Raw genomic sequence first — 20100 nt, forward strand, 5'->3', positions numbered from 1 at the left:
TGTCATTAAATCATATCCTTTTTTCCTCCTATCATACTTCGGTATGACTGTCCAGAAAAATAGTTTTCCCTGTTTCTTTGGGTCTTCATTTCTAAAGATTCCTGTGTCGGCTGGGTGCGGTGGCTCACACCTATAATCCCAGCACTTCCCAGGCGGGTGGATCACGAGGTCAGATCCAGACCATCCTGGCTAACACGGTGAAACCCCATCTCTACTAAAAATACAAAAAATTATCCGGGCGTGGTGGCAGGCGCCTGTAGTACCAGCTACTTGGGAGGCTGAGGCAGGAAGATCCTTTGAACCCGGGAGGCGGAGCTTGCAGTGAGCCAAGATCACGCCACTACACTCCAGCCTGGGCGACAGAGCCAGACTCCATCTCAAAAAAAAAAAAAAAAGTTTCCTGTGTCAGTAAAATGTACGTTAAAATAAATTTGAATGATTTTCTCTTGTTAATCTGTCTTTTTTATAGGTGCCTCAACCAGGGAAATAGCAATGGGTAAGGAAAAGGTATTACTTTTTTCTCCCCTACCGTGGAAACAACCCAAATGTCCCTCAACAGACAAATGGAAAAAGAAAATGTGGCATATCCATTCAATAGACTATTATTCAGCAATTTTTTTAAAAAACGAAGACGTGATATATGTTACAACATGGATGACTCTTGAAAACACTGTGCTAAGTGAAAGAAGCCAGTAACAAAAGACCACATATTATATAATTTCTTTCATATGAAATTCCAGTATAGGAAAATCCATAGAAATAGAGAGTAGATCAGTGGTTTCTTAGGCCTACAGGCTTGGAGTAGGGAAAATGGGGAGAATACTGCACTAAGAAACAAAAAGTATGGGGTTTCTTTTTGAGGTGATAAAATGGTTCTAAAATTGACTGTGATAATTGTTATACATATCTATGAATATACTAAATAAACCATTGAATTGTATACTTTAAATAGGCGAATTGTATACTATGTTCATTATATCTCAAAGCCACTTTAAGAATATAAATATTCATGAATTAAGGACAAAAACTCCCATTTGACTACATAATCACAGCTGTAGTGTTTTTTAAAAAGCAGTATTATTTTTAGTTGCTAGAGTTAAACTGCTACTAACATAATCTCTAGGCTGGAAACCTGAGAGACACCTTCAACTAATGACCAAGTCCCACCGATTTTTCCATCATAACCTCTGACTTCTCCATGTTCTTACACTGCCATCCTCTGTCTGGGTTCTGGGCACTTCACGTCTGCCCTACCCACTTTTACCATTTGCTTTTTCCAAATCAAACACATCTGGCTTTTAAACCCAATTACAATTTTCTCAATAACCTTCTCAGAAGGCTAGTGTCCCTCAGACCAAGTTCAGATTTTTCCTACTAGCATTCAGGATATTCTAATCTGCTTCCTATTCTGTCTCCCAACCAGCTTCACTTCCTAGTACTATACATCCAATAAAAGACACTTTGTTCAAGCCAGAGCTATCTCTTCAGTGTCCCTTGTACATACTACATCCATTCATTTCTCTGCTTTTTATTGGGCTATTCTATCTGATGCTTATTCTCCATATTTACCTGTATCCTACAAATCATTCAAGACCCATTTCAAAACCCCACATCACCCATGGATTTATGGGGAACTGCAACTACAAATGATTTCTTACATTTCCTAGCCACTTCTAGGGCTTACTATCTGTGCTGCATATCTTAGCATTTGATTTACCTGCCACTCATCTTAGCATTTGATTACATTCCACATATTTTAGCATTTGATTTACCTGTCACATATTTTAGCTGTTGATTTACCTACCATCTCATTGTATGTCTTTCTAGTTTTCCAAAAGAAACATCTTGTTTCAATAAGATCATTACTTCCTTAAGGACTGTCACTTTTTCTGGTATCACTGAGATCACATAGCACAGCGCTAGACCCAAAATACACACTCAGAATTTCCAGAATTAAACTGCTGTTTTGATTAATTGTGAAGTGTAACTCTTCATCTTATTTCCCATCATTTTACATACCTTTCTACTATAAATGCAGTTAATAAACCCAAAGTCCAAAAGGTAAATACAGTACCTTATCATACTGACAGACAATTACATTATCCGTGTCAAACAGGTCTGGCACATCCTGTTCACTAACATCATCTCCAGAATTTAAAGGGTCCTAAAGACGAAAGATGATCACATTAAGGAATTTTATGATGCTTTAAATTGTTTAAAGATAAAGAGACATATAGAAATAAAGGAACTTGTCTTGGCGTGGTGGCTCATTCCTATAATCCCAGCACTACGGGAGGCCTAGGCAGGCAGATTGCTTGAGGCCAGGAGTTCAAGACTTACTTGGGCAACATGGTGAAATCCCATCTCTACTGAAAATACAAAAAATTAACTTGGCATGGTGGCACACACCTGTAATCCCAGCTACTTGGGAGAATAAGGCAGGAGAATCATCTGAACCCAGTAAGTTGAGGCTGCAGTGAGCTGTGATCGCACCACTGCACTCAAGCCTGAGCGACAGAGCAAGACTCCATCTCAAAAACCAAACCAAACCAAAACAAAGAAATAAAGGAACCTAGAGCAGCAGAATATAATTGTACTAAAAGTCAAATAGCCTGGGTTTCAATCCCTGTTTGAGCCGGGTGCAGTGGTTCATGCTTGTAATCCCAGCACTTTGAAAGGCCAAGGCAGGAGAATCACTTGAGGCCAGGAGTTCGAGACCAGCTTGGCCAACATGGTGAAACCCCATCTCTACTAAAAATATAAATATTAGCTGGACATGGTGGTGTGCCTGTAATCCTAGCTCCTCAGGAGGCTGAGGCATAAGAATCGTTTGAACCCAGGAAGCAGAGGTTGCAGTGAGTCAAGATCACACCACTGCACTCCAGCCTGGGCAACAGAGCATGACCCTGTCTCAAAAATAAATAAATCAATAAATCCCTGTTTGGCCATTGAATAATTACAAGACTGACCTTAGGCAAGTTACTAAAACTCTCCATATCTCAGTTTCCTCATATCTAAAATCAGGATAGCAGTAAGAACCATAGGACTTTGGGACTATTAAGATAAGGCATTTAAGACTTAATATGATGCCTGGCACATATATAAGGCTACCATAAATTATAGCTAATACTACTCACACACTTTTTAATAAGCACACTCTACCTGGATTTTATGACATTTACTAGAATTAGAGCAGATACTATATGTTTCTACCTAGGCTGCCTTCTTTAACAGCCACTCCCATTGCCTAGATCACCTGCTACCTCTAGTTTAAGACCAATACAGAAGCCCATTCCCAAATATTTATTATTGGTTTTAAATTACAGTTGAAGATTAAAAGTTTAAATCCAAGCATATAATAAGTCTTTTTTTTTTTTTTTTAAAGAGTCTTGCTCTGTCACCCAGGCTGGAATACAGTGGCATTTCTTGGTTCACTACAACCTGTCTCCTGCAATGCTTTTGCCTCAGTCTCCTGAGTGGCTGGCTTTACAGGCATGTGCCACCATGCCCTGCTAATTTTTGTTTTATTAGTAAAGACAGGGTTTCACCATGTTGGCCTAAGCTGGCCTTGAACTCCAAACCTCAAATGATCCACCCGCCTCAGCCTCCTGAAGTGCTGGGATTACAGGTGTGAGCCACCGTGCCCGGCCCCAAATAAGTCTTATTTCAAAAGAGTAAAGAAAAGATTAATCTTGCTATTCCTTTTGGTTCCAAGCCATAATAAAGTAGAAATGTTATAAATTAATAAAGGAAGTCTCAGCTCAAAAGTCATCCTCACCTCTTCTACAATGTTTACTTGAGGGTCTTCATTATCACTACTGTTTGTGGCTGAATCCTCATTTGAAATACTGTCAGCTTCTTCTTCAGGTACCTTCAGATCTCCCCTGTCAATATTCCCTAGAAATTCATTCTCATCTGCATCTCTTGTACTTCCTATTTCTTCATTGGAAGATGTATCACCGCTTCCATCTACTTGAATTATTTCACCAGTATCATCATCAGTAACCCGAATGCTTAAATCCACCTGAGAATTAGAATCCTAAAAAGAGAAAGAAATACAATAAAGTTCAAGTCAAATAAGGTATATAAAATATTGAATCCAAATTTAAAATTAACAAACATTCCACAAATGGTCAGTTCAAGCAAACTTCTCTCTTATGACATTAAAATCTAACTTTGAATTTTAGAATAAGCCTAGCATTTCTATGTAACATAGGAATAATATTTTAAATTATAAATAAAGTAACCCACTTACAATCACAGGGAGACAGCAAATGAGTTTATTACTTTCAGGTAATATTTACCAGTTTTATACATACCGTCTTAAATTTATATAGTACCTATTAGGATTTAACTATTTCATTTGACTTTAAACAGTAATTCAATGAAATAGAAAAGACAAATGTCATTGTGCTTAATGGATAAATAAAAATGTAAAGGATTACACTAAGTGAAATAAGCCAAACACAGAAGGACAAATCTTACATGATTCCACTTATATGAGGCACCTAGAATAGGCAAATTCATAGAAACAGAAAGTAAAATCGAGGTTACTAGGGGATATGAAGAGGGTAATGAAAAGTTATTGTTTAATGAGTACAGAGTTTCTGTTTGAGAAGATGAAAAAGTACTGGAAATAGAGAGTGGGGATGGTTGTACAACATTGTGAATGTACTTAGTACCACTGAAATGTACACCTAAAAATGGGTAAAATGGCAAATTTTTATGTTATAGATAATTCAGCACAACAAAAGTAAAAAATATATAAAGGAAATTTAGTAATCACCTCTGGTCACGTAGATGGTTATTATTTTATCATTACCTTCATCCAGCACAGTTAACAAATAAACCCCTCTGCTAAGTATTTTATAGGCATTTTCTAATTTATTTATTTTATGTATTTATTTATTTATTTATTTATTTTTTGATATGCGGTCTCGCTCTGTTGCCCAGGCTGGAGTGCAGTGGCGCGTTCTCGGCTCACTGCAAGCTCTGCCTCCCGGGTTCACAGCATTCTCCCGCCTCAGCCTCCCAAGTGGCTGGGACTACAGGCGCCCGCAACCACGCCCGGCTACTTTTATTTTTGTATTTTTAGTAGAGACAGGGTTCCACCGTGTTAGCCAGGATGATGTAGATCTGCTGACCTCGTGATCCGCCCGCCTCGGCCTCCCAAAGTGCTGAGATTACAGGCGTAAGCCACCGCGCTTCACTCTTCAGTGTAGGCTTCTATATTGGTCATACCATACTACCCACCCCAACCCATCAGTTTGTCATAGACAGGACAAAGATCAATAAAATGTCAAGCTCCTTAAGATCAGGGGCTGTTTTATATGATTATATATGCTTCAGAATCTATAGCAGTAGTTCTTAACCTCTTTGGAAAAGTAAGAGGCCCCTTGAAAACTTGGTGAAAGCTCCAGATGCTATAATGCTGGTTGTTTTGGAAATCCATACATAATGTTGACGCACATATTACATAAGCAACAGGTTACATTAGCTTTAAGACTGGCATATAGAAATGTAGCCCAAGCAAATGGAAAGGATGACTTTCCATCCTTTACAATCAGAAATATAAAGGTTATACTAAGTGAAATAAGGCAAACACAGGACAAATCTTATATGATTCCACTTATATGAGGTACCTAGAACAGGCAAATTCATAAAAACAGACAGTAAAATCAAGGTAACCAGGGGCTATGAAGAGGGGAATGAAGAGTGATACAGCACCCAAAAAGCCTTCATCGTATCAGCCTGGAAAGTCTTGGGAATTTGCAGAGTCAAGAAGGCTCCTAACAGAAGCCAAGAAGTTTTACTAAGGTTTGAACAGATGCCCTTTATTCATATTTCTTCTGAGTTTGCAAGTCATGGGTGATGTTTAATACAATAATACACATCTCAATAACTTAAGATACAACTTTAATAATATGCATATACTCAACTTATTTTTTGAGTGAACAACTGCCCTTCTAGGATTCAAACCCATATGAATATTACCAATAATGAACCCTCAAAAAAGTATACCCAACAAATAATCCTGTGTAGAAAAATTCAAATTGACTAAAATTATGTAAGTTTACATGTAATTAATTTTTACTACATTGGAAACAGATTTCCTTCACAGATGAAATATAAGGAATATCACATGTATGCAAAAATTAATGGCTATGTGCTCAAAAATGAAAATAAGTCCAAATTACATAAATAACATAAATTTGTATTCTGTTACGAATAAATTAGAGAAATCTTAGAGGGCCCACTGCCCATAATGTAAAAGCTGAAAAGAATGCCACTACCACACTAACAATGAACAAAAGCTGGATAAATTACAAACTCACAACTTTTCTTGAAGCAGCCTGAAATCCAAGGAGGGACAGCCCTTACAGATGGGACATACAAACATATCTCTCTATAAGAAGAGTAATGTCCATTCCCAACTATAAATACTATTTACTTCAGTCTCTCTTTATATATAAGATGTCTGACATTCAATCAAAAATAATGAGGCTGGGCATGGCCACTCATGCCAGTAATCCCAGCACTTTGGGACGCTGAAGCTGGCAGATTGCTTGAGCCCAGAAGTTCAGGACTAGTCTGGGAAACATAGCAAGATCCCATCTCTACAAAAAATACAAAAAAAAAAAAAAATTAGCTGGGAGTGGCAGTGCATGCTGAAGAGGTGGAGGCAGGAAGATGACCTGAGCCCAGGGAGGTTGAGGCTGCAGTGAGCTGTGATTGCACCACTGCACTCCAGCCTAAGTGACAGAGTGAGATTCTTCTCAAAAATAATAATACAAACTAAAAGCAACAAAAACCAACCATCACACTGCAAAGCAATCAAGAGAACCAGACTCAGAGACAGTTAGAAATGTCAAACTATGATTGATACACCAAATAATTTAGGGGAAAAAGTGGAAAAAAATCCATGAACAAATAAAGAATTTCAGCACAGATAACAAGTTTGGGGAGTTAGGAAAATAAAGAAAAAAGAAAAACAAGAATTTTAGCACAAAATTCTAACAATAAAAACCACAATATCAGAGTAAAAATTTCATGTGAAGGGGTCATCAGTAGATGTGACACAGCAAAAAAGAATCAAAAGCATTCAGGAAAACAGAAAAAAGGAAGAACACAGACACACACACACACAAACACACACACACACACACACACACACACACCCTGACAAGTTGATTAATAACTATATTGAATATAAATGGCCTAAACATCTCATTTAAAAGATAGAGATTATCATACTGGATTAAATTAGCAAGACCCAACCATATGCTGTCTATCTGGCAGGCCGAGGTGGGCAGATCACAAGGTCAGGAGTTCAAGACCAGTCTGGTCAATATGGTGAAACCCCATCTCTACTAAAAATGTTTTTTAAAAATTAGCTGGGCGTGGTGGCACATGCCTATAATCCCAGCTCTTCAGGAGGCTGAGGCAGGTGAAATGCTTGAACCTGGAAGGCAGAGGTTGCAGTGAGCTGTGATCGCGCCACTGCACTCCAGCCTGGGTGACAGAGCGAGACACCATCTCAAAAAAAAAAGAAAGAAAGAAACTCACTTTAAATACAATGACACAGGTAGGTTAAAAGTAAATGAACAGAAAAAACACATACCATGCAAACACTAATCAAAATAAACCTGAAACTGCTATATTAATATCAGAAAATGTTAACTTCAGAACCAGAAATATTATCAGAGATAAATAAAAAACATTAAATATAATAAAGGGATCGATTGAAGATGACAATCCTAAATACTTATATACCTACAAACATAGCTTCAAAAATAAACTAAAAAGTAATAAAAATAAAAAATAGACAAATCTACAATTACAGGTGAAGACTTAAAATTCCTCTCTCAGTAGTCAATAGAAAAAGTGGACTGAAATTCAGTAAAGATATGGAAACCCTGGACAATGCAATCAACCAACTTAACCTAATTAATATATAGAGAATACCCCACCCAAAAATAGCCAAATAGCTTCAAGAGCACATATCATGTTTGCCAAGATAAACCATATTCTGAAACATAAAACAAACCCTAACAAATTTAAAATATATAAAGTATATTCTCTGACCACAAAAGAATTACACTAGAAACCAGTAACAGAAAGATATCTGGAAAATCCCCCAAATATTTAAAAATTAAACAACACAATTATAAATACCCAATGGTCAAAGACTAAATCATAAGATAAATTAGAAAATAATTTTAATTGAATGCAAATGAAAACATAATGTCCAAACTTTTGAGATGTACCCAAAGCAGTGCCTAGAGGGAAATTTACAGCATTAAATTATTATATCAGAAAATAAGTACATCTCAAATCAATGGCATAATATCCCACCTTAAGAAACTAGAAAAAGAAGGCCAAAATAAGTCCAAAGTAAACAGGAGGAAGGAAATAATGAAAATTTTAAAAGGGAAAAAAAGTGAAATTAAAAACCAAAAAAAAAAAAAAAAGAGAGAGAAATCAGTAAGGTCAAAAGTTCATTCTTTGAAATTATCAATAAAATTGAAAAACCTGGCCAGGCAGGGTGGCTCGCACCCGTAATCCCAGCACTTTAGGAGGCCAAGGCAGGCGGATCACTTGAGGCCAAGAGTTGGAGACCAGCCTGACTAACATGGTGAAACCCATTCTCTACTAAAAATACAAAAATTAGTCAGGTATGCTGGCACACACCTGTAATCCCAGCTAGTCGGGAGGCTGAGGCACGAGAATCACGTGAACCCAGGAGGTGCTGGTTGCAGTGAGCTGAGATCATACCACCTGAACTCCAGCCTGAGCAACAGAGTGAGCCTCTGTCTCAATAAATAAATAAATAAATAAATAAATAAATAAATAAATAAATAGAAAAACCTCTAGCACGACAGACAGAGAGAAAGAGTGAGAGAGAGACAGACAGAAGACACAAGCAAACAGTATTAAGAATTAAAGAAGGGATGTTACATAGATCCTAGAGGCATTAAAATAATATATTATCAACTTTCAATAAATTTTACAACTTAAGTAAAATGGATAAATCCATTGCAAGAAATTACCAAAATTTACTCAAGAAGAAACTGATAACCTAAAGAGACGTATCAGTTAAAGAAATTTAATTCCATTAAAAACCTTCCCACAAGGAAAAATTCTAAATTCAGAAAGCTAAAAACTCTACCAGAAAACAGAAGAGATACAGATACATAGCAATTCATTCTATGAAACTAATATTACCCTAATACCCAGCACAAAATAACAAAACTACAGACCAGTACTCCTCATGAACATAGAAGCAAAAATCCACAACGAAATCTTAGCAAATTGAATATATAAAATGAAAGCTGAACATTCAAAAATCAATCAGTGTATCTCACCATATCAAAACATGAAAGAAGGAAACCCATTTATTTCAATAGAGGGGAAAATTGTTTAAACATCAACTCATGATTTAAAAAAAAACTACATTAAAGAAAACTTTTTCCATCTGATAAAGGATATCTACAAAAAAAATTAAAACCATACAGCTAACATAGCACTTGATGAAAGATAGAATGCTTTCCCCTTAAAATCAGGAACAAGATTTCTGCTCTTGGCACTCTTATTTAATTTTGTACTGGAAGTCCTAGTCAGTGCAATAAGCCAAGAAAAAAAAAACACTCTGGGAAGAAATATTTTTTTTTATTCATCAAAATAGATTATAGTCTACATAAAGCAACCCCAAATGGTCTACAAAACAACTACTAAAATTATTAAGTGGGTTTAACAAGGTCACAGGATATTAGGTCAATTTACAAAATTCAACTGCATATCTATATAGTAGCAATAAACAATTAGAAATTGAAATTTAAAAACAATACCTTTAGACCAGGTGTGGTGGCTTATGCCTGTAATCTCAGCACTTTAGGAGGACAAGACAAAAGGATCGCTTGGGTTCAGGGGTTCAAGACCAACCTTATCTCTACTAAAAATTAGCCAGGTATGGTTGTGTGTGCCTACAGTCCCAGCTACTCAGGAGGCTGAGGCAGGAGAATCACTTGAGCCTGGGAGATCAGGGCTGCAGTGAGCTATGACCTGCCACTGCACTCCAGCCTGAGCAACACAGCAAGACCCTGTCTCAAAATATAAAAATAAAAAAAAAATTTAAATGTTTATTATATAGCATTTTATGTTTTAAATTATTTTCATAAAATACATTTTTACATTAGAGATCTCAAAATGGGAAAATAACAGTGTTTTACACTTTAATACTTCTAGGGACATTGTTTTAGGACAAGTAAAATAAACATATTTGAAGGATTAAGTTTCAGTTTTGATTGATTCAGATTGATTGAGATAGGGTCTCACTCTGTTGCCCCGGCTTAAATGCAGTGGCCCAATCTCAGTTTACTGCAGCCTTGACCTCCTGGGCTCAAGCGATCCTCCCACCTCAGCCTCCCGAGAAGCTGGAACTGCAAGAGGGCACCACCGTGGCCAGCTAATTTTTTTGTATTTTTTATATTGATGGGGTTTTGCAAGGTTGCCTAGGCTGGTCTTGAACTCCTGAACTCAAGCAATCCTCCTTCCTCAGCCTCCCAAAGTACTGGGATTACAGGTATGAGCCACTGTTTCCAGCCAAGTTTCAGTTTAGAATGCGTAATATTTTAATCCATCTACAAGGGAGACCTCTTTCCTAAATAAACCTCTCTCTTTTTTTCACTTTTACTTTAAGTTCAGGGGTATATGTACAGGTTTGTTATGTAGGTAAACTATGTGTCACGGGGGTTTAGTTTACAGATAATTTCATCACCCAGGTAATAAGCATAGTACTCAACAGGTATTTTTTTCTGATCCTCTCCCTCCTCCTACACTCCACCCTCAATTATTCCCGTGTTCATTGTTCCCCTCCTAGTATCCATGTGTTCTTGTTGTTTAGCTCCCACTTATAAGTGAGAACATGTGGTAGTTGGAAATAAATTTAAAAAATATATACCTTTAAAGCATCAAGAGAAAAGCAACGCATCTATGTACAAGGAATCCCCAGTAAGTGTTTTGGCAGATTCCTCAGCCGAAGTTTGAAGACCACAGGGCAGTGGGATGATATATTTAAAGTGTTCAAAAAAAAAAAAAAAAAAGATCAACCAAGATTTCTGTATCTGGCAAAATTATCTTTCAACAATAAGGGAGAGAATTGCTTCCAGTCTCTCTCTGCCGCTGCAAAACCCAGCTAGAGTAGTTCCTATTGCCATGGATCCCCTTGAATAAACTCTGCCTTACCATCCTTTAAAAAATGAAAGATAAATTAAGACATTCCTAGATAAAAACCAAGGGAATTCATTATAATTAGATTTTCCCTACAAGAAATATTAAAAGGAGTCCTTTAAGTTAAAATGAATAGATGCTAGATAGTAACTTGAAGCTACACAAAATGTAAAATTATCTGGTAAAGTTAAATACATGGACAAATACATAAATCAGTGTTAACATAATTTTAGTTTATAATTGATTTTATTCTTCTACATCATTTAAAAGACAAAAGCATTAAAAAACTATGTTAATGTGTAAATAAAATATAAGAAGTAATCTGTAACAACAATAAGACAAAGTAGGGGAGGGCAAAGTTGTAAACGAGTAAACTTTTTGTATGTGATTGAATTTAAGTGACTATCTGATTAAAACAGGTTATTATAAGCCTAAAATATTATATGTAATACCCGTGGTAACCACAAAGAAAATATCTATAGAATGTACACAAAGGAAATGAGAAGGGAAACCAAAAATCAATTAAACACAAAGGAAGGTAATAAAGGAGGAAATCACAGAAAACCTAAATACATAAAGAAAACAGCAAAACGGCAAGAGTTAGTTCTTTCCGATTAGTAATTACTTTAAATGCAAATGAATTAAACTCTCCAATCAAAAGATATAGTTTAGGAGAATGGATAAAAAACAAGATCCAACTATATGCTCTCTATAAGAGACTAAAGATCCAGGATATGAATAGGTTGGAAGGGAAAAGATGGAAAAATAAATTCCATGCAAATGATAACCAATAGAGCTGCAGTGGCTATGTTACCACCAGAAATAAAATGGATTTTAGGTCAAAAACTGTTATTTAAAAAGGAAAAAATAATTTTTAATCACATAATGATAAAATAATCAATATACCAAGACGATATAACAATTATAAATACATGTGCACCAAACATCAGAGCCCCCAGATATATGCAACAGGCCAGGTGCAGTGGCTCACGCTTGTAATCCCAGCACTTTGGTAAGCTGAGGCAGGCAGATTACTTGAGGTCAGGAGTTTGAGATCAGCCTGGCCAATATGGTGAAACCCCATCTCTACTAAAAGTACAAAAATTAGGCAGGAGTGGTGGTGGGCACCTGTAATCCCGGCTACTCAGGAGGCTGAGGCAGGAGAATCACCTGACCCAAAGGCAAAGGTTGCAGTGAGCGGAGATTGTGCCACTGTACTCCAGCCTGGGCAACAGAGTGAAACTCTGTCTCAAAAAAAAAAAAAAAAAAAAAAAAAAAAAGTTTGGGGATGCAGTGAAAACAATGGGGAGGGAAATGTATAAGTGCTTACATTTTAAAAGAGCAATCTCAAATTAACAGTTTAACTTTACATCTTAAAAAACTATAAAGGAGAGAACAAATCAAACCTAAAGCTAGCAGAATGAAATAAATAATAATGTTAGAGAAAAAGAAAACACAGAATGAGAAACAATGGAGAAAAATCAACAAAACCAAGAGTTGCTTCTTCAAAAAGATCAATAAAATTGATAAACCTTTATAACTAGACTGATAAGAAGAAGAGAAGACTCAACTAAAATTATCAATGAGGGTCGGCCACGGTGTCTCACACCTGTAATCACAACACTCTGAGAGGCCGAGGCAGGTGGATCACTTGAGGCCAGGAGTTAGAGACCAGCCTGGCCAGAATGGCAAAACCCCAACTCTACTAAAAATATAAAAATTAGCCGGGCATAGTAGAGCACACCTGCAATCCCAGCTTCTCAGGCAGCTAAGGCACAAGAATCATTTGAACTCAGGAGGCAGAGGTTGCAGTGAGCCAAGATCACACACCACCGCACTTCAGCCTGGGCGACAGAGACTCTGTTTCAATAATAATAATAATAAAATAAAATTATAAATAAAAGAGGGGACATCATTACCAATTTTACAGAAATATAAAGAACTTTAAGAGAAAACTATGAACACTTACACCACAACAAATCAGATAATCTATTTTAAAAATTAACAAAGTCCTAGAAATACGCAATCTAGACTGAACCAGAAAGCAATAGAAAATCTTAATAAGTATATTAACTGGAAAGTAGACTGAATAAGTAATCAAAACCCTACCTACAAAGAAAAATCCAGAACCAAATGGCTTCACTAGAAAATTATACCAAACATTTAAAGATGAATACCAATCATCCTCAAACTCTTCCAAAAAATGGAAGAACAAAATATCTCCAAACTTATTTTATGAGGCCAGCATTACCCTGATACCAAAGACAAAGACAAAACATAAAAATTACAGACCAATACTTCTGATGAATATTCATGCAAAAATCCTCAACAAAATACTGGCAAATAGATATAATAGCACATTACAGGAATCCTACACCACGGCCAAATGAGATTTAATCCTGGGATGCAGGGATAGTTCAAGATAAAAAAACCAATCATACTGAATGGTAAACCCCTGAAATCGCTAAGATTAGAAAGAAGGAAAGGACAACTACTTTCACCACTTCTAATCAACACAGTACTAAAAGTACCAGCTAGGATGATTAGGCAAGTAAAAGAAATAAAAGACATCAAAATTAGAAAGGAAAAACTAAAATTATCTCTGTTTACAGATGTTATGCCTTTATATGTAGAAAATTCTAAAGTTTCCATACACACAGACACACAAAAACAAACTGTTAGGAAAAATAAATAAATTCCACAATGTTAAAGAATACAAAATCAACACACCAAAATCAGCTGCATTTCAACAAATAATTAAAAACTCAAAAAGAAAATTAGGAAAATAATTTCATTTTCAATAGCATCAAAAAGAATAGGTTATTTAGGAACAAACAGAACCACAGAGGCAAAAGACTTGTATATGCTGAAAACAACAAAAATTGCTGAAAGAAAATAAAGACAAAAATCAATGGAAAGACACCCCAAGTTCATGGATTCAAAAATTAATAAGGTTAAGATGTGAATATTATCCAAAGCCATCTGAAGAGCCAACACAATCTCTATCAAAAACCCAACAAGAGTGTTTGCAGAAAAAGAAAAAAATCCATCCAAAAATTCAAATCTCAAGGAATGCCAAATAGCCAAAACAATCTTGAAAAAGAAGAATCAAGTTGAAAGTCTTAAATTTCTTGATTTCAAAACATACTACAAAATTACAATAATAAAAATAGTGTGATATTGGGATTATGTAAAGCAATCAAATATATGAATTACTGGCATTCTTGAAAAAGAAAAACTAAACAACCTAGAAAACATATTTGATGGAATAATTCAAGAACATTTCCCTAATCTTGCTAGAAAGGTAGACATCCAAATACAAGAAATTGAGAGAACACCTTCAAGACACTATACAAAATCAACATTATCAAGGTGTATAGTTACCAGACTACAGAAGGTCACTGCTAACATATATATATATATATAAAGGCAACTAGAGAAAAAAGTCAAATCATGTACAAAGGGAAACCCATCTTAACAGCAGACTTCTCAGCAGAAACCTTACCAGCCAGGAGAGATTGTAAGCCTATTTCTAGCATCTTAAAGGAAAGAAATTCCAACCAACAATTTCATATCCCACCAAACTAAGCTTCATAAGTTAAGGAGATATAAGAGCTTTTTCATACAAGCAAGCACTAGCTAGATTAACAAAGAAAAACAGAGAGAAGATCCAAATAAGCACAATAAGAAAAGACAAAGGTGACATTACAACCAATCCCACAGAAATACAAAAGATCCTCAGAGACTATTATAAACACATCTATGCACACAAACTAGAAAATCTAGAGGAAATGAATAAATTCCTGAAAGCAATCTCCCAAGAACGAAACAGAAAGAAATTGAAACTCTAAACAGACCAATACCTAATTATGAAATTGAATCAATAATAAAAAACTTACCAGCCAAAAAAAATCCCTAGACCATTCTAAAATTAATGTGGAACCAACAAGGAGCCTGAACAGCCAAAACAATCACAGACAAAAAGAACAAAGCTGGAGGCATCACATTACCTAACTTCAACCCATATTATAAGGCTACAGTAACCAAAGCAGCATAGCACTGGTACAAAAACAGACACATAGACCAATGGAACAGAATAGAGAACTTAGAAATAAAGCCATGCATCTACAGCCACCTGATCTTTGACAAAGTCAACAAAAATAAGCAATGGGGAAAGGACTCCCTTTTCAATAAATGGTGATGGGATAGCTGGCTAGCCATATGCAGAAGAATGAAACTGGACTCCTACCTTTCACCATATACAAAACTTAACTCAAGATGGATTGAAGATTTAAATGTAAGACCTCAAACTATAAGCAATCCTAGAAAAAACTTGAGAAACACCATTCTGGACATCAGCCTTGGGAAATAATTTATAACTAATTATTCAAAAGCTATTGCAACAAAAACAATAATTGATAAGTGAGACCTAATTAAACTAAAGAGGTTCTGCACAGCAAAAGAAACTATCAACAGAGTGAACAATCTACAGAATTAGAGAAAATATTCACAAACTGTGCATCTGACAAAGTTGTAGTATCCAGAATTTATAAGAAACTTAAACAATTCAACAAGCAAAAATCAAATGACCACGTTAAAAAGTAGGCAAATGATATGAACAGATACTTCTCAAAAGAAGATATAGAAGCAGCCAACAAACATATGAAAAAATGTTCCACATCACTAATCATCAGAGAAATACAAATCAAAAATGCAATAAGATATCATCTCACACAAGTCAGAATGGATATTATTAAAAAGTCAAAAAAAAAAAAAAACAAGAGATTCCAGCAAGGCTGCAGAGGAAAAGGAATGTTTGTACAATGTTGGTGGGAATGTAAATTAGTTCAGCCACTGTGGAAAGCAGTTTGGAGATTTCTCAAAGAAAATAGAGCTACCGTTCAATCCAGCAATCCCATTACTGGATATATACCCAAAGGAAAAGAAATATTTCTACCAAAAATGTACCTGCACTCTTATGTTTATTGAAGTACTATTCACAATAGCAAAGACATGGAATCAGCCCAGGTGCCCATACATGGTGGACTGAATAAAGAAAATGTGTTACATATAAATCGTGGAATACTATGCAGCCCCCAAAAAAGAAATCATGTTCTTTGCAGCAACATGCATACTGCCGAAGGCCATCATCCTAAGTGAATTAACACAGGAACAGAAAACCATAAAGAGATGTTCTCACTTATAAATAGGAGCTAAATATTGGGCACATACAGACACCCAGTGGTGGAAATAATAGACATTGGGGACTCCAAAAAGGGAGAAGGGGAAGTGAGGGCAAGGGCTGAAGAACTGTTTTGGGTACTATGCACAGTTCCTGGATGACAGGATCAATCACAACCCAAACCTCAGCATGATGCAATATACCTATGTCACAAACCTTGCACATGTACTCCCTGAAACTTAAATAAAAGCTGAAACGATAAATAATAAAAATTTAAAACTAAAACCAGTGTGTTATTAATGTATAGACAGGTGTATACACCAATAGAATAAAGATCCCAGCAACAAACCGTTACATAAAACATCAATTTTCCATAAGGGTAACAAGATCATTCAATGTGGAATGGACAGTCTTTTCAACAAATCATTTTGGGAAAACTAGCACCACACTGAAAATAATGGAGTTGAACCCTAAATTTATACCATCTACAAAAATTAACTCAAAATGGATCAAAGAGCTAAAGATAAGAACTAAAACTATAAATCTCTTAGAGGAAAACAGGTGGTGAAAATTTCATGACATTGGATTTGAAAATAATTTATTGGATATGACACCAAAAGCATAGGCAACAAAAGAAAAAAATAGATAAAATGGACTTCACCGAAATCAAAACCTTTTGTGCTCAAAAGACATTATTAACAGAGAGTAAAGGCGACCCATAAAATGGGAGAAAATATTTGCAAATCATACATCTGATAAGAGGTGAATATCCAGGATATATAAAGAACTACAAGTCAACAACAACAGAGCAAACAGTCCAATTTTTAAAAAATGGGCAAAGGACTTGAATAGACTTCTCTACAAAGAATGCATACAAGTGGCCAGAAGAACATAAAACTATGTTCAACATCACTAATTATTAGGGAAATACATATCAAAACTACAAGATACCACTTCAAACCCCTTAGGGTAGCAATTATTAAAAAAAAAAAAAACAAAAACAAAAACAAAAAACAGAAAATAACTGTTGGTGGGGATATGGAGAAATCAGATGCTTGTGCACTACTGTTGAGAATGTAAACTGATGCAGCCTCTATGGAAACTGTATGGCAGTTCCTAATAAGATTAAAAGTAGAATTGTCATATGATTTTGCAGTTCCATTTCTCCATATATATCCGAAAAAATTAAAGACAGGAATTTGAAGAGATATTTGTACGCCATGTTTACGGCAGCATTATTCACAATAGCCAAAAGCTGGAAGCAACCCAAGTATCCACAGACACTTGAATGAATAAACAAAATGCAGTATATACATACAATGGGATATTATTCACCTTAAAACAAGGAAATAAGTTCTGATACATGCTACAACATGGATGAACCCTGAGATATTACGCTAAATGAAGAAGGGCAAGTACTGTCTGATTCCACTTATAAGAGGTAACTAAAGTGGTCAAATTCATAGAGATGGAAAGTAGAATTGTTGTTTGTCAGGGACTGGGAGAGTGAGAAATGGGGAGTTACTGCTTAATGGGCATGGAGTTTGGGAAGATGAAAAATTTCTAGAGATGGGTGGTGGTGATAGCTACACAACAATGTGAATATACTTACTGTCACTAAGCTATACAGTTAAAAATTGTAAAAATAATTTTAAAATAAAATAAATAGTTAATTTTATGTGTACTTTAGCACAGGAGAAAAATTGAATTTTTAAAAATCAGTAGTGATATACTATACTATGTGGCAAAACTGATCAAAGTACTGGTGGCAGGAAAAACTGGCACAACCTCTTTTTAAAATATTGGGGCAATGTACTTCAAATGCCTTAGAAATTTTCAGTTTTTTCTACCTTTTAAAAAATGTATTTTAGGCTGGGCATGGTGGCTCATACATCTATAATCCCAGCACTTTGGGAAGCCAAAGTGAGACAAGTGCTTGAGGCCAGGCATTTGAGACAAACCTGGATAACACAGTGAGACTCTGTCTGTCTCTACAAACTAATGAATTAACTAATTAAAAATAAAAATATATTTTTAAAAATGCAATGCAAATGAAGCTTAAAAATAAAAATAAAAATGTTCTTGATGGCAGTTTTAGGTACCATTTATAATAGCACCAAAAACCATGAAATATTTAGATAAAAATATAACAGAATATGTACAATATGTATATGCTAAAAACTAGAAAACATTAGTAACAGAAGTCAAAAACCTAAATTAAAAAAAAAACTTATGTCCATGAATTGGAAGACTCAATATTGTGAAGACGTCAATTCCCCTTACTGATCTATAGATTCAACACAAACCCAAATCGGTCTTAGCAATTTTTCTTTTTAGAAATTGACAAGCGCATCCTAATATTTATATGGAAATATAAAGGAATTAGAATAGCCCAAAAAATTTGGAAAAAAGAACAAATTTGAGAGATTCACACTCTCTGATTTACTATAAATTTACCATAATCAAGACAGTGTGGTCCTAGCAAAAAGATAGTCACATGAATTAATGAAACAGAGTGAACCTTCAGTAATAAACCAACACAGATGTAGTAATTTTCACTAAAGGTGAAGTGCTTTAGATACATAATGTGCACAGACAGCTAACTCAGTGAGACAAGGCAGTCTTTTTAACAAACAATGCTAAAACAATTGAATATCCATATGTAAAAAAAAATGAGCTATCCAGGCACGGTGGCTCACGCCTGTTTCCCCAGCACTTTGAGAGGCTGAGGCAGGGGGATCACCTGAGGTCAGGAGTTCAAGGCCAGCCTGACCAGTATGGTGAAACCCTGTCTGTACTAAAAATACAAAAAATTAGCCAGGCATGGTGGTGGGCACCTGTAATCCCAGCTTCGCGGGAGACTGAGACAGGAGAATCGCTTGAACCCAGTGAGCTGAGATCATACCACTGCACTCCAGCCTGGGCGACAGAGCGAGACTCTGTCTCCAAAAAAAAAAAAAAAAAAAAAATGAACCTCCATCCTAACCTTGCACCATATACAAAACTAGCCCAGAATACATCACAGGCCTAAATGACAAAACTATAACTATACAGTTTTTAGAAGTATTATAAAATCTTTGCAGCCTTTGATAAGACACATGAAGCAGAAGTCAAAATAATATACTGGACTGGAAGTCAAAATAAATAAACTGGAAGATAAAAATAATAAACTGGACTTCATCAAAATTAAAAACTTCTCCTTACCAAAAGATAGTGTTAACTACCAAGGATGTGGTGTAGCAACAACAAATCTTATACATTGCTGGTAGAAATGCAAAATTCCACCATACATTGCTGGTGGAATACAGCCACCTTGGAAATGAGTTTGACTGTTTCTCATAAGCATACATTTATCATCTTATCTAACAATCCCACTCCAAGGTATTTACACATATAAAATCTACAATCTACATATAAATGTTTTCGGGGCTGTTTCTTTTTTTTTTTTTTTTTTTTTTTTTTTTTTTTTTTTTTTTTTGAGACACAGTCTCACTCTGTCTCCCAGGCCAGAGTGCAGTGGCATGATCTCAGATCACTGGGTTCAAGCTATTCTCTCTCATGCCTCAGCCTCCCAAGTAGCTGGGATTACAGGTGTGTGCCACCATGCCCAGCTAATTTTTGTATTTTTAGTAGAGATGGGGTTTTGCCATGTTGGCCAGGCTGGTCTTGAACTCCTGACCTCAAGTGAT

The 20100-nt window shown here is 35.7% G+C and overlaps 1 protein-coding gene across 4 annotated transcripts in view; it reads right to left on the reverse strand.

Annotated features, from left to right (window-relative positions):
* The window catches only part of GTF2A1L (general transcription factor IIA subunit 1 like), a 121041-nt gene that overhangs the window by 64999 nt on the left and 35942 nt on the right, over positions 1–20100 (reverse strand). For all 4 annotated transcript variants that reach the window (XM_063788770.1, XM_009442321.4, XM_009442320.3 and 1 more), the window contains 2 exons: positions 3779–4039; positions 2075–2164 (listed from right to left, as the gene is read on the reverse strand). In XM_063788770.1, coding sequence (XP_063644840.1) covers positions 2075–2164; positions 3779–4039 — 351 coding nt within the window. The remainder of the gene's footprint in view (positions 1–2074; positions 2165–3778; positions 4040–20100) is intronic.

This window comes from Pan troglodytes, chromosome 12, assembly GCF_028858775.2.
Source record: "Pan troglodytes isolate AG18354 chromosome 12, NHGRI_mPanTro3-v2.0_pri, whole genome shotgun sequence".
Taxonomy (NCBI): Eukaryota; Metazoa; Chordata; class Mammalia; order Primates; family Hominidae; genus Pan; species Pan troglodytes.